This window comes from Panulirus ornatus, chromosome 3 (assembly GCF_036320965.1).
Source record: "Panulirus ornatus isolate Po-2019 chromosome 3, ASM3632096v1, whole genome shotgun sequence".
Taxonomy (NCBI): Eukaryota; Metazoa; Arthropoda; class Malacostraca; order Decapoda; family Palinuridae; genus Panulirus; species Panulirus ornatus.
Window position 1 is genome coordinate 66524514 of NC_092226.1, and position 16224 is coordinate 66540737.

Here is a 16224-nt window from a genome sequence, read left to right on the forward strand (position 1 = left end):
AAGACAGCTACCTGGGTCTGAGGAATGCAACTTTACAACCAGTGAATTGCTGACTCACCATGCAGTCACCTTATGATACCTAGGCGAGTAGTACAGGAAATATAGCTCCCTGGTTGGTAGCTGCCTACCAAGTACGATCTACCACATTTCAGAATTACAGAACTGATGATGAGTCAATACAACCAATGAGTATGATACATATGATGTATAAAATGAGTACATCAAATCAGGAACCTAGATAATCCTGAATGTGACTCATTTGCTTTCTCTCTCTTAATACATACTCTTTTTTCAAAAAGTATCAGATCTTGTAAAATGAATGATTGAAGTCTCTAACATCAATAGTAGGGCTTATCAAATCTTGTGAGCCTTATGGTACACCATAACATCTTCAGTCAGACACAGAAAACTTTGACAACATGCATTATTCAGCACTTGGAAAGGACAACGTGAATGACAAAGATTTTGCAGTGAGACTAAGTAGCAGAACTGTTGAAGCATGCCTCAGGAATTCAAAACAGAATAAAGGTTACCAAGAATTTATGTGAAACTTGATGCACTGTGGCAGTGTATTGCCAGTAGTGCACAAGATGACAAAAGTGAAGAAGCCCATTTAAGATGATGATGAGAGTATTAGTGACAGTGAAGCTGCACATAAAGGACCTGTAAGAATGCAGGGTTAAAACTGGCAAATCAATCCATTAGGTTCTTGGAAAAGAAGAATTTCACCACGCAGCATAAAATAATGAGCATGCACAGGATTCACAAAAGGGTTATCCTTAAAAAATAATTGCATGATGCAAGGAACACTTTAGGTAGGTATATGTTAGTAGGCAGCCAACGACCAGGGAGGTATATTACCAGTACTACCTCCCTGGGTATCGAGAGGGTTAGTGATGGCTGTGTAGTGGGCCAGCACTTCAGTGGTTGTTAAGTTGCACTCCTATGACCCAGGTAGCTGTCTTTTCTTTCTGCCTTACTTACACATGGACTGCCGGCATTCTCTCCACAAGCATACAATCTCTCCCTGTCATACATAACACCTGACAACACTTAACTCACACAGCCCATTCTTCATAACTCTAGATTTTTGAGATGAGCAAGTACGTAGGAACACTAGGCTGAAGTATTAGGTAGAAGTTGGCAGGAATATTTGGTAGGAGCCTCAGCAAACACTGGAGTTGCCCTCTGCCAGTGGCTGTTAATGGTGAGGCACTAAAGGCTAACAAGCAGCAATGGAATTCACTAGTTATGGAGACTATTCTAAGGCCACCCTCTTGAGGGAATTCTAGTTGGGAACAGGCATCAGAGATATAGAAAGATAGAACTGTTTAAGATGGCATAATAATGTTATAACCTTCCTAGAATATCTTGGCTTATCAAGGTATTCTGGTATAAATTTATCTTTGACTGGATCTAATACTGATTTTAAATCCATATCGAGGTAAAAGTTTACATAGGGATTTAAAAGCAATTTTGCACACACAACTAACTTGAAGATAGGAGGCTGGAAAAAAAAAGAAGTAATGAGGAGAAAGACTTACCTTGGGTGCTCATGGTCCCAGTCACAGAACAAGGAGTGGGAACCCCACTTAAGAGGTCTCTTAAGCACTGCAAAATGACATTATTCCTCTACAACTAATGAAGAACTCACCTCAACAGTGCATTATGTGTGGAGGAGCCAAAGGATAAAAATAAAGATAAACTATTCATTAGATTTATTCATATACAGTTTTGTTAGATAATTTGCTTCCCTTTCCTCTTTATACATTCTTGAAGGTGTAAAGACACTGCTTCTGCCAAGTTCTTAAGAATCTGAGGGGTCCAAATAATGCTACTCCTCACCAATGGCCACCTCAAGCTTGTAGACAATGCAAGTATCCTTCCCTGAAAGTCAGCGCTTAATGACGCTCCATAAGTTTTCTATCGGACTAATATTTGGGCTGTTTCTAGGCCAGTCATTGATAAAATCGATTTCACAGTTGTTAAGTCACTGCTTTACAGACTTTGCTGTGTGGCAAGGAGCACCATCGTGCATGAACACATCCGCATGGCACTTCTGAAAACAGTCTGGTAAATAGCCCATCAGTAGCTAGAGGTAGTTGTGCTGATGCATGGTTTGATGTCCGAGTAGTGTGAGATGGTCACCAATTCAATAATAAGAAAAACAACCTCAAACCAGGAAAGAATCAGGGTTGTTTAACAGTACTGAAAGTGTACTTGGGATCGCAAGGGTCACTCCTGGGACGCTGATGAATATTACAACTTGGTTCCCATCCTGGGACGCCGATGAATATTACAACTTGGTTCCCAGTCATTAAAAACGTGGTTTCATCGCTCCACAGCATGTGTTTCCACTTGGTATTATCCCACTGAAGGTATGTCTTGGCAAACGTGATCCTAGGGTGCCTCTGCATAAGGGTAAGGGGCTTCTTTCAGGTGCAATGGAAGATGAAGTGCAGGTTGTCGTGGAGGTATCAATGAACAGTCCTTACTGACACTTCACCAGTCATTTATTTTCTAAATTCCCTTGCTAACAAACATAGATCAGCTTCTAGCTGATATTTCTGGATGGTTAGTGTGTGTGGTGAAGTCTTCCTAGCCTTCCCAAGTTTTCCCTTGTGTGCTGGTATTGCCGTAATTTCCTTACCGGCCTCTGTGCCTTGTACAGACTACTTACTGAAGCTATTTGCTCTTTTGTCAAGTTCTTTCACTTTCCAACTGTGGTTAAAGATCATGAAAACCTTCAGCAGTAGGGTATCAGAATGGGACAAACTTGGGTAGACCATCAAAATTTATCAACTTCCTACTAATGATAAAAGACAATTTGCAGTTACTTCCCGGGGCATGCTCGTAGCTCTGCCCCTCTCGTCGCTGCCTGATGCTTGAAAAAAAAAAGAAAAAAAAGCGCCATGGCTGCAAGGGATAATAAGCCAGAATTGGTCATGGGATTATGAGTCAGCCCTTTCACCCATAATGCAATGTCAAGGTGTGTAGTTACCATGACTCAATGATTCAATGTTTCCCTACATTCATACTTTTTCCATTTCTTATAATTTCTCTATATCTATACTTTTTTTGACCTTCTGAAACAACACTAATTCATTTCTTAGATTTTCTCATCTTTAAACTGAAACATCTTTAGTTCTGTAAAGCTTGTAACTGAATGTCAACAAATATCTCAAGCCTCTATGACTTTGCTTTATGCTTCATACACTTTACCCTTAATTGCTCCAACTATGTACAACTGTTCAACTATTTGACCTCTTGCTGTGAAGCACTATTCACTTCAGATCCATGCAATGAAAATCACCATGCAGGAATTTCAATGTACAACAGAAAAATTGGTTAGGCTCAATTCAGGATGATCCCAGTAGATCCCAGCCCTTTCTGTTTCCCTAATTAACAATGACGAACAAATAATTAAACACCAGGCACTTGTTCCCGACTGTCAAGACCACTCTTCTAATACACGATCTCTATCACCATACATACACTAATTCTGCCCCATAAGGATCCTCCAATGAAAATTTTATCACTATCACTTCTAACAACAGACTGTCCACACAGATGGCTGACATTGTGACACCTTAGCTATCTGATGGTTCAGTTTTGCATGAACTTTGTTTCATGCACAAAATAAAAATATATTCTATACATTACCTTCAGGCTATGCGTATAAGTTGCATATGAAACAAATGGATTTTGTGTTTCGACTTATGTCTCATCCCTAAGATATCTCATTGTCTATTATCCATCATGACAAATGTGGAAAACAGGATGGTATGGAAACAAATGGGTTAGAATTGAGACATAACTCAACATGTTGACCATTAATTGGTCTTCCTCAGGAGATAATGATTCCAGCATTTGGCGTGACTTGCGTTCTCCAGGAAGTGATGGTCATCTGGTTGGACGCCTTGGTGTGTTGCTTTCTGATTGGATCGCTTGTCCTGCTGCCTCCACCCATTCACAGCAACTTTGGCTGCCTGACATGACCAGTATATGAGCCCAGACCTTGTGTTAACGTTGTTCTTAATCCATTCCTCTGGGTAAGCTCTCACACTATCACGAAGCAGTTGATGCCAAAGTGAAGAACCATTTAATGATAGTGTGAGGCCTTACCTAGAGGAAGGGAATAAGAACAGCATTAACAAAATGTCTGGGCTCATCTGCTGGTCATGTCAGACAGTGGAGTTTGCTGTGAACAGGTGGAGGCAGCAGGACAAGTGATTCAATCCCAGAGCAACATACCAAGGTGTCCAACCGAGTGACCATCACTTGCTGGGAACATAATCCTGCCAAAGGCTGGAATCAATATCTCCTAAAGAAGACTGCTGAATGGTCAAAACATTGAAGTATGTCTCAGCTCTAACATGTTTGCTTCCATAGCATCCTGTTTTCCACATATCTCATTATGTATATGCAAATATTCCAAAATCCAAAACAAATCTCATCCAAGGCATTATGGATAAGGGATACTCAACCTGTATTAAGATAGAGTGGCTAACAAGGGGTAAATGAACAAGTCTAACTAAGAATAATCATATAAAAGTGCGGCTCTGGCTAAGCATTGGGGAAAAAAAGTTTTACTGTGACCAAAAGGCAACATTTTCATTGTCAGCAGTATATCTAAATTCTCCTCATGACTGAGGCTATTTTGCACTTGTAAACTACTTACTGCTTATAGTAATGCTATGTGGTATCAATTTTAGATCATTAGCACAGCCAAAGCCTATAGTAATGCTATGTGGTATCAATTTAAGATCATTAGCACAGCCAAAACCTATAATAATGCTTTGTGGTATCAATTTAAGATCATTAGCACTGCCAGAGCCAAGAAAAAACAAAGGTCTCAAAGAAAGCAGGAAAGTTAGACAGACAGAATAGCTAATACAAACCAAGAAAAAACAAAGGTCTCAATAAAAGCAGGAAAATCAGACACGAAACCTAATACAAACCTATCAATGAATACAATGGACAATAATCTCGTAAGGACTCATGTAAGAGTATGTACCAAGACCAGTCAGGTATGACAAAATCCACACAGATAAGACAAGAGGGAAACATGAAGGAAAATAAATGTTTGGATATGTTATAGGAAACTGTTAAAAAATAGTTGGAGTAAAGTTCTCAGGCTGCAGGAGCCCCATAAAAGAGGGCTCTGGGGATATTTCAATATATCTATTACCATTCTAGTGCTCCATTCCCAATTCAGTGGGACACATTTTTCCTGTAATCATTCACACACATCTTTAACATGAGCCCACTGTGTTACTGTGACACAAACACTTCCATAATTAGAAATCACTTCCAAATTATTCTTTACACACTAAATTCAGTGTGAATTAAAAAGCAAAAACTATGTTGGGAAAGTAATACAGAATCCAAAAGAAATCAGAGTATAGCATAAGATTACCTGTTCCATCACTGCATCCTGCCTAATATCGTCCCTTCCTTTCAAGAGTTCAAATTGCTTAAGTCCATCTGAGGTTTGCAGTGTCAGCCGTTTTGGTGTATTAATGCCTCCAACGAAGGTACATACATTGTCCCATCCAACTATCAATGGTGGGTTATACTGGGTAGATGGTTGAAGCTGTATTGGACGAGTCAGTGCTGCTGTGTATCTTAGATTGTGGAGACTGAACAATGGCTGGGTACTTGGGATTTTGACCTGTTGATAACAGAAGTTCAGAAACATTATTAACATCATAAGTGAATACAATTTCTAAGAACCATTTTGCATGCACCCGCCATCTTTGAATAAGGAAAAAAAATGATGTACCAAATCAACAATATTGATAATATTGAACTACCAACAATGAAAGAAGAAAATTTTCTTTTTCTAAAACCTTAGGAAAGCTGAGGCATGGACTCTGAGTAAACCAGATTCATACAAGCTAATGTTATTCATAGAAAAACAAAGACATTAATGAATGTCCAGTGGTCTTTAATCAACAGACTGCCATTTGAACAAAATGCAATTCCTAATCCTACTGATCAGGATTGTTATCACATTTCAAACACTCCCCCTACTATTTGAGCTCATTCTCAATGTTCACGCAAGCCGAGATGGGTGGATCTATATAAAGATCAAAAATGGTTTTCTGGCTCAACATCCTTTCTCTGAGCCTAACAGAAAATCAGACACTGAAACAATCACAAGGCAAAATATCACTATATGGGGTGGAGACCATCTACTTGACCATCAACCACAACAGAAAGTTTCTGAAGTAAAATCAGAATAACAAAACACAATGGGGGAAACAGCCCAGCTAACTTCATTCCTTATATATTCAATCAAGTACAAATGTGACCTCCTGGGAACAAATAATGTAATCAATGTCTAGAATATAAAAAAAAATTGTTCTAACTGAAAATTCTGGAAATTACACCTTAAACACTGCTGTTGATGACACTGGTGTACTGATAGCCTAGAGAACAGAGGTGGGAAATACATACTGATGTCACCTATTTACAAGTTAGATGAGATGAATAATTCCAGTTTATAGGTCAAAGTTAACCAATAGTTCAAGAGTGGTAGCATACCTTAAGCTTGCCCTGTCCAAAGATCAGCAAAGTTTTTCTTAACATCCTTTTCCTAAGACTAGTAGAAACACTGGAACTTTGATTAGACATTTGGAAAAGTATTACAGTACTCTGTAGGTGAAGGCCATTCGCTCAACTTCTATCCATATCAAAGTATAACTAAAGGCAATTGTGGTAAAATAAAATATAATGGGAAATACAGCCCAAGCAACTTCATTCCATAATACAGTATATTCAGTCAAGAGCAAAAGAGCCCTTGTGTGATAAACAATGTAATTAAAGACAGAAACAAGAAAAATAGCTTTCTGATAAAGTACTTATGGATGTATCACAATACTGCATCACTTAAACCCTAATTCAGTAAACAGCTTATAAAGCTGCAGTTTATGGGACTGATAAATTGATAGCTTACTAAATAGTACTGGGAGATATATAACAACTCAAATATTTACATTTAGACAAGAAACAAATAGTTCTGATATCATGGTAGAGACACATCCTTTAGGAAAATAATAAGAGTCTGTAAGAAGCCCAAAACTAACCTTAATTACCAGAAACCAAGATTTTGCCAAGAAAAGTAGATACTGAAGGATGAGAAACATTACTTGAAGCACAGCCTACAAAGCGTATGAGCAAGAACTTGCCTAGTGAGGGATAGAACATTGCTTTACTTCCCAAAATAAGGTGCATCCATGAGGATTCATCCTCTTCAGCTATCATAAAGCATGTAAAGTCTTCCCACACTCTCTTCTCATATACAACACTTGACAACACATGACTCACATACATCTCTATCTCTTGTTCCATTTTTTCTTACTTGCAAACTGTACAATATATGGCAGTATACTCATTAAGAACTCTCCTGCACTGATTTGGAGTGGGGCCACCAGTCAAGGGTTTGGGCGGATCCCAGGGCCCACTTGGCCATCATCATGCAACTGGGATCCATCCCACTTCCATGGCTAGGGTTCCTAGAACTGACTCTTTTTCTAACAATTTCTGCTTCAGTCACAACTCCTAACTCTAACCTTAAATGAGCAAGCACTTCAGTGACTGTCAAGTTGCACTCCTGAGACCTAAGTAACTGTCTTTTCTTTCAAGCTCACTCACACATGGACAGCTGGCTTTCTGTCCGTGAGTATACAATCCCTTCTTGTCACACGTAACGCTTGACGACACAACTCATTCTTTATGACTAAATTTTTCTGTGGCGAGTGCTATGTGCTCGCCCTGCCTCTTGACAAAATCGGTAGGAGCAACTGACAGAAGTAGTTGGTGGGAACATTAGACAGAAGCATCAGGTAGAAGTAGGTAGGAACATTAGATGGGAGCATTAGATAAAAGCCTCTGCAAACACTGTGCTAGATTTGCCCTATGCCAGTGGCCAGTTAACTAAGGGATTAAAGGGTAAGAAGCAGCACTGGAGTTGACCAGTTATGAAAACTCTTTTGCCCAAAGGGAAGAGGCATCAAATATATAGATAGATAGAATTCTACCCTTCCTTCTTTCCAGCACCATCTGATTATCTCCTCCCCCTTATCTTTCACTTCTCTCTATCATCCAAGTGTCCAAGACTGTATCTCTGCATTATCAGATCTCAGACAATAAGACCTCCAACCATAATTTCTATATCACAGTTTCTGCTTCAAGGGTGGAGTCTGTGCTTCCTGTAGTACAAAAACACCTATTGCTTGCCTTGTTGATCCTGAGTCTCCACGGTAATGTAGCAGGTGAGGGTATAATCAAGGGGGCATGAGATATTCAGCAATGTAAATGGAATGATGAACAGCTGAGAGAGAGAGAGAGAGAGAGAGAGAGAGAGAGAGAGAGAGAGAGAGAGAGAGAGAGAGAGAGAGAGAGAGAGAGAGAGAGAGAGAGAGAGAGAGAGAGAGAGAGAGAGAGAGAGAGAGAGAGAGAGAGAGAGAGAGAGAGAGAGAGAGAGAGAGAGAGAGAGAGAGAGAGAGAGAGAGAGAGAGAGAGAGAGAGAGAGAGAGAGAGAGAGAGAGAGAGAGAGAGAGAGAGAGAGAGAGAGAGAGAGAGAGAGAGAGAGAGAGAGAGAGAGAGAGAGAGAGAGAGAGAGAGAGAGAGAGAGAGAGAGAGAGAGAGAGAGAGAGAGAGAGAGAGAGAGAGAGAGAGAGAGAGAGAGAGAGAGAGAGAGAGAGAGAGAGAGAGAGAGAGAGAGAGAGAGAGAGAGAGAGAGAGAGAGAGAGAGAGAGAGAGAGAGAGAGAGAGAGAGAGAGAGAGAGAGAGAGAGAGAGAGAGAGAGAGAGAGAGAGAGAGAGAGAGAGAGAGAGAGAGAGAGAGAGAGAGAGAGAGAGAGAGAGAGAGAGAGAGAGAGAGAGAGAGAGAGAGAGAGAGAGAGAGAGAGAGAGAGAGAGAGAGAGAGAGAGAGAGAGAGAGAGAGAGAGAGAGAGAGAGAGAGAGAGAGAGAGAGAGGGGGGGGGGGGGGGGGGGGGGGGGGGGGGGGGGGCATAAATGGAACAGTCTTAGAGAAAGGGGCAAAAGGAAGAGTCTTGGAGATAGGGGCAAAAGGAAGAGTCTTGGAGAAAGGGGCAAAAGGAAGAGTCTTGGAGAAAGGGGTAAATGTGCAGTCTGTATGAGACTTTGGGGCCTGGAGAGTAAGTCAGCTGTCATTTACATATGACAAAGCTCTGGTGACAAATTTGAGCAGGAAACTGCAGAAGTTCGTGTTGGAGTTTCAAAAAAAGAAGTTGAGCATATAGATGAATAAAAGCAAGGAGATATGGTTTGCAGGGTAGAGGAAAAGGTTAATTGGAGTAAGTCTGAATTAATAAAATTTGGAGGATGTAAAGAGTTTTAGATACCTGATAGTGGACATAGCAGCAAATGAAACATGAAAGCAGAAATGAGTCACAGTGGGTGAGGAGGTAAAGGTTCTGGGAGCAGAGAAGAACGTGTGGAAAGAGTAGTCATTATCTAGGGGCATGAAAATGGATATGTTTGAAAGTACAGTAGTCCAAATGACATATGAATGTGAGGCATCAGCTAATGATAAGGATGTGTAGGGAGGGTGAATGTATTGGAAAGAAAATGTCTGAAGACAGTATGTGGTGTGAGGAGGTTTGACTAAGTAATAAAATGGTAAGAGAGAGGTGTGGTAATGAAAAAGGAGTGTGGCTGAGAGAGTTGAAGAGGGTGGGGTGATATGGTCTGGACACAAGAAGAAAATGAGTGAGGAGAGGTTGAAAAAGAGGATATATTTGTTGGTAATGAAAAAGGAGTGTGGCTAAGAGAGTTGAAGAGGGCAGGCTGATATGGTCTGGATACAAGAAGAAAATGAGTAAGGAGAGCTTGAAAAAGGAAAAAGAGGATATATTTGTCAGAAGTGGAGGGAACAAGGGGAAGGGGGAAACCAAATTGGATATGGAAGGTTGGAGCAAAAGATTTTCAGTGATTGGGGCTGTAGTTTCGGTGCATTACATATGACAGCTAGATAATGGATGCTAGTGGATGCGGCCTTTCTTCTTCTGTTCCTAGTGATACCTCGCTAATGCCAATGAAGTAACAATGAAAAATAAAAGTAAGTTTTACTGGATTCCAATTGCATGAAGCTACACAATGAATGAAAACTTACTTTTGGCAATTTTGTACCACAGTCAGTTGATGAAAGGAGTACAGTACTGTTCAAGAACTTTTCTCTCCAAAAGAATCCATCATTTCCCCTCTTCTGATTGTAGAAGCGCCTTGGTGTTACAGGAATGCATGTATAAAACAATTGTACAAAGGAAAAGTAGATAAAGGCAAGTGTTCAAACTACATTAGTATGAGTTTGTTGAGTACTCCTGGAAAATTGTATAGGAGGGTTATGATTGAGAGGGTGAATGTATGTACAGAGCATCAGACTGGGAGAAGCAGTGTGGTTTTAGAAGTGGTAGAGAATGTGTGGATCAGGTATCTACTTTGAAGAATACATGTGAGAAATACTTAGAAAAACAGACGGATTTGTATGTAGCATTTATCGATCTGGAGAAGGCATAAGATAGGGTTGATAGAGATGCTTTATGGAAGGTCTTAAGAATATATGGTGTTGGAGGTAAGTTGCTAGAAGCAGTGAAAAGTTTTTACCAAGGGTGCAAGGCATGTGTACGAGTAAGAAGAGAGGAAAGTCAATGGTTCCCAGTGAAGGTTGGTATGCAGTAGGGGTGTGTAATGTCCCCTTGGTTGTTTAATTTGTTTATGGTTGGAGTGGTTAGGGAGGTAAATGCATGAGTTTTGGAGAGAGGAGCAACTCTGCAGTCTGTTGGGATATGAGGGCCTGGGAAGTGAGTCAGTTGATGTTTGCCAATGATACAGCACTGGTGGCTGTTTTGAGTGAGAAACTGCAGGTATTGCCGACTGAATTTGAGAAAAAGTGTGAAATGAGAAAGTTGAGAGTAAATGTGAATAAGCAAAGTTATTAAGTTTTGCAGGGTTGAGGGGCATGTCAGTTGGGATGTGAGTTTGAATGGAGAAAAACTGAAGGAACTGAAGTGTTCTAGATATCTGGGAGAGGACTCAGCAGTGAATGAAACCACGGAAAAGAAAGTGAGCCATAGGGTGTGGGAGGGGGTGAAGGTTCTAGGAGCAATGAAGAATGTGTGAAAAGAGAGAACGTTATCTTTGAGAACAAATATGGGTACATATTTGTAGTTCTGACAATATCATATGGTTGCAAGGAATAGGCTATGGATAGGGTTGTACAGAGGAGGGTGGATGTGTTGGAATTGAAATGTTTGAGGACAATATGTGGTGTGAGGTGGTTTGATCAAGTAATTAATGAAAGGGTTAGAAAGATGTGTTGAAATAAAAAGTGTGTGGTTGACAGAGCAGAAGAGGGAGTGTTGAAATGGTTTAGACATATGGAGAAAATGAGTGAGGAAGTGAGGAAAGATTGACAAAAAGGATATATGTCATAGGAGGAGGGAACAAGGAGATGGAAGGCTGGAGTGAAAAAGATTTTGAGCAATCAGGGCCTGAACACACAGGAGGGTGAGTGGCATGCAAGGAATAGAGCTGATTGGAACAATGTGGTACACTGGGGTCGACATGCTGTCAATGGACTGAACCAGGGCATGTGAAATGTCTGGGGTAAACTATGGAAAGGTCTGTGGGGCCTGGATGTGAATAGGGAGCTGTGGTTTCAGTGCATTACATTTGACAGCGAGACACTGAGTGTGAATGAACATGGCCATTTTTTGTCTGTTTTCCTGGCGCTACCTCGCTGAAGCAGGGGATAGCGATGCTGTTTCCTGTGGGACGGGGTAGTGATAAAAATGGATGAAGGCAAGCAAGTATGAATATGTACATGCATATATATGTATATGTCTATGTATATGTAGTGTGAGACCATATTGGAGGTGGAAGGATGAAGTGAAAAAGATTTTGAGCGATCAGGGCCTGAACATGCAGGAGGGTGAAAAGTGAGCAAGGAATAGAGTGCATTGGAACGATGTGGTATACTGGAGTCACTGTGCTGTCAATGGATTGAACCAGGGCATGTGAAGTGTCTGGGGTAAACCATGGAAAGTTTTGTGATGCCTGGATGTGGAAAGGGAACTGTGGTTTTGGTGCATTATACATGAGCTAGAGATTGAGTGTAAACAAATGTGGCCTTTGCTGTCTTTTCCAAGCACCACCTCGTGCGCATGCAGAAGGAGGGGGTTGTCATTTCATGTGTGGCGGGGTGGCGACGGGAATGGCTAAGGGCAGCAAGTATAAATATGTACATGTGGATATATGTATTTTGTCTGTGTATGTATATGTATGTATACATTGAAATGTATAGGTATGTATATGTGCATGTGTGGGCATGTATGTATAAACATGTGCATGTGGATGGGTTGAGCCATTCTTTCCTCTGTTTCCTTGTGCGACTTTGCTAAAGCAGGAGACAGCGACAAAGTATAATAAACAATAAATTTACATGTGCATATATGGGCACTGACGTATACATATGTGTATACAAGTGGATGGGCCATTCTTCATCTGCTTCCTGGTGCTACCTCACTAACGGGAAACAGCAATCAAGTATAATATAAATAATAATCTATTCTTGGGAACAGGGGACAAAGAATACTTCCCACATATTCCCTGTGTGTCATGCAACGCGACTAACAGGGGAGGGAGCGGAGGGCTGGAAATCTTCCCCTTCTGTTTTTCACTTTTCCCAAAGAAGGAACAGAGAAAGGAGCCAAGTGAGGATTTACCCTCTAAGGCTCAGTCCTCTGCTCTTAATGCTACTTCGCTAATGCGGGAAATGGTGAATATGAGAGACAGAGAGTCAGAGACAAAAATTAGATCTATTTTTATTTTTTTTTATTATACTTTGTCGCTGTCTCCCGCGTTTGCGAGGTAGCGCAAGGAAACAGACGAAAGAAATGGCCCAACCCCCCCCCCATACATATGTATATACATACGTCCACACACACAAATATACATACCTACACAGCTTTCCATGGTTTACCCCAGACGCTTCACATGCCTTGATTCAATCCACTGACAGCACGTTAACCCCGGTATACCACATTGCTCCAATTCACTCTATTCCTTGCCCTCCTTTCACCCTCCTGCATGTTCAGGCCCCGATCACACAAAATCTTTTTCACTCCATCTTTCCACCTCCAATTTGGTCTCCCTCTTCTCCTCGTTCCCTCCACCTCCGACACATATATCCTCTTGGTCAATCTTTCCTCACTCATTCTCTCCATGTGCCCAAACCACTTCAAAACACCCTCTTCTGCTCTCTCAACCACGCTCTTTTTATTTCCACACATCTCTCTTACCCTTACGTTACTTACTCGATCAAACCACCTCACACCACACATTGTCCTCAAACATCTCATTTCCAGCACATCCATCCTCCTGCGCACAACTCTATCCATAGCCCACGCCTCGCAACCATACAACATTGTTGGAACCACTATTCCTTCAAACATACCCATTTTTGCTTTCCGAGATAATGTTCTCGACTTCCACACATTCTTCAAGGCTCACAGAATTTTCGCCCCCTCCCCCACCCTATGATCCACTTCCGCTTCCATGGTTCCATCCGCTGCCAGATCCACTCCCAGATATCTAAAACACTTCACTTCCTCCAGTTTTTCTCCATTCAAACTCACCTCCCAATTGACTTGACCCTCAACCCTACTGTACCTAATAACCTTGCTCTTATTCACATTTACTCTTAACTTTCTTCTTCCACACACTTTACCAAACTCAGTCACCAGCTTCTGCAGTTTCTCACATGAATCAGCCACCAGCGCTGTATCATCAGCGAACAACAACTGACTCACTTCCCAAGCTCTCTCATCCCCAACAGACTTCATACTTGCCCCTCTTTCCAAAACTCTTGCATTTACCTCCCTAACAACCCCATCCATAAACAAATTAAACAACCATGGAGACATCACACACCCCTGCCGCAAACCTACATTCACTGAGAACCAATCAGCAGGAAAATATAAAACAGTCTTACATGACCAGATGTATAGTATATAAGACTTGCAAACACATAAGCAAATAAACAGGAAAATAGATGCTAATTTTGAAGACAACATTACCTTTTCTCCAGGAGGATATCTAACATTCATGGTGCCCCAGCAGTTGGCTAAAGTAAGGTAGGCAAGTGAAACTTTCTCAAACTCCAAAACATGGTCAGCAATTGCTGTTCTCTTCAAGCGGTTTACCAGCATCTTAGCAGCTTGCACACGATCCTATAACAAAATAATGGAAATATTTCATGGTTCCTATATCATGTCAAAAAACTGATGTATATTCAGCCTTAAGAAAAGTACATGAAATACAGTAAAGAGCACCAGTGTAATATGAGTATTTATAATGTACTTGACAACTCAAAACATGAAATACAGATGAATTATTGTCATATAAAGAATGTTTTAGAAGGGAAGTATATGACCTCTTTTTTTTTTTAAGGCTCCAGTCATGGACAAAAGTTCACATCAAGGCCGGGTTTTAATCGAAATAAGAGAATTATGCTGCAGAAAAAGAAAAGACAAGGGAAAGTATTTACAAATTTTGGAGCTAGTGAGAAACATGTCTTTTGAAATGTGCCAAATCATAGTTATTGGGAAAGATATGAGAAGGTAGAGTGTTCCAAAGCTTCAATGTGTACAGAAAGTTGTCAAAGTTGTACGGAAAGTTGTACGGGCAGTTGTCAAAACGGCCCAGGGAGCTTACAAGGAGAGTGTGATAGCTGATTATAGGGGTTAGTGTGAGAAGACTGCATGTGACATGGGGAAATAGAGTGGAAGAGAACTGGAGGAAGGGAAGAGGTGGAAGAATGTGTCGAAAGGCATATGTGAGAAAGGCACATAAGGACAGGAATAAGTGGAGACTTTCTGTGGCCACCCCATTATTGAGAGTTATAAGGGGAATGGGCATCAGAGATACAGACTGACAGAACTTTGTTGCCCTGCTCTGGACATTCTTTAAGAGTTCTTTTTGCTTACTCTGGATGTGGTGACCAATCATGAGAAGCATATTCTAACTCTGGCCTTATGAAGGATATAAATAACTTAGACAATATTTTCCTATTTATATACTTGAAAGCAATTTTGGAGTTTACCAGCAGTTTTTCTTTTATTTGAGGACAAAAAGCCACACCAAGGTTCTTGAAAATATAAGAAAGTTAATAAAAGGAAAAAAATTAAAATAACAGAAAAAAGACAAGGAAAAAATATTTTCAAATTTTGGAGAAAGTGAAAAAAAAAAACCTGTCTTAAAAAGTGACAAATCACAGATATTGCAAAAGACAGGAGGGGGTAAAGAGTTCTGATATGGGGCTCCAGCGACAAATTGGGAATGATGTCTACTTCCAAGTCCTTCTCACACAGAGAACACTAAAGCTTATTTCCTACTAAGTAATTATCATATTGAAGCTGTCTTCTGCTTTGTCCCATCATCATTACTTACATTTGCTGGGGCTAAATTTCATCAACCATGTTTCAGATTAGGTCCCTTTGTAAGCTGATGCAATCCTCCTCTCTTCACTTCCCTCATGACCATTGCATCATCTGGAAACACATTCAGGTAGGATTCCGTACCCTCAAGCAAGTCATCAATATAGATCAAGAAGAGTAAGAGCCCCAGAACCAAACCCTGTGGTGCTCTGCTTTTCACCTCAACCCATCTGGAAAAGGCTCCTCTAACATGAATCCTTTGCTCCCTCTCAATGAGATAATGTTTTCAAATGCCTTTTAACAGTCCAGATACAGACATTTTACCCAGCCCTCCCTTCTGTCCAGAACTGAGCTCTCTTGAAAAGCTCAAAAAGATTACTTACATGACTTACTTTCTCTTGAATCTTGCTGTCTCTCATTTGGGTAATTCATCCTCCATTTGAGAGTTATCCATCCACTTCCTAATAAACTTCTTCAGAAATTTACTCAAATATTTTTGTTTGTGTGACCATTCTGTAGTTTCACAATGGTTAAAAGTTCATCTTCTTATGTATAGGTATGATGTTTGACTGTTTCCACTCCAGTGACACTAAGCCACTTTCCAATGACATCTGTAAAAATCTTCAGCAAATATATTTCATCAAAACTATGAGCCTTGTACTGGTGAAATCCTTGTTAACATCTTTTCTAGATATCACAACGATTTGCTAAACCCCTTCCTCATTCCATCTCACTGGTGTTGGGGCTATACTGTCTT

The 16224-nt window shown here is 40.6% G+C and overlaps 1 protein-coding gene across 1 annotated transcript in view; it reads right to left on the bottom strand.

Moving 5' to 3' along the window:
• The window catches only part of tefu (Serine/threonine-protein kinase tefu), a 307455-nt gene that overhangs the window by 27282 nt on the left and 263949 nt on the right, over positions 1–16224 (bottom strand). Inside the window, exons 52-53 of the mRNA XM_071688722.1 lie at positions 14109–14261; positions 5420–5674 (exon numbers count right to left, since the gene is read on the bottom strand). Coding sequence (XP_071544823.1) covers positions 5420–5674; positions 14109–14261 — 408 coding nt within the window. The remainder of the gene's footprint in view (positions 1–5419; positions 5675–14108; positions 14262–16224) is intronic.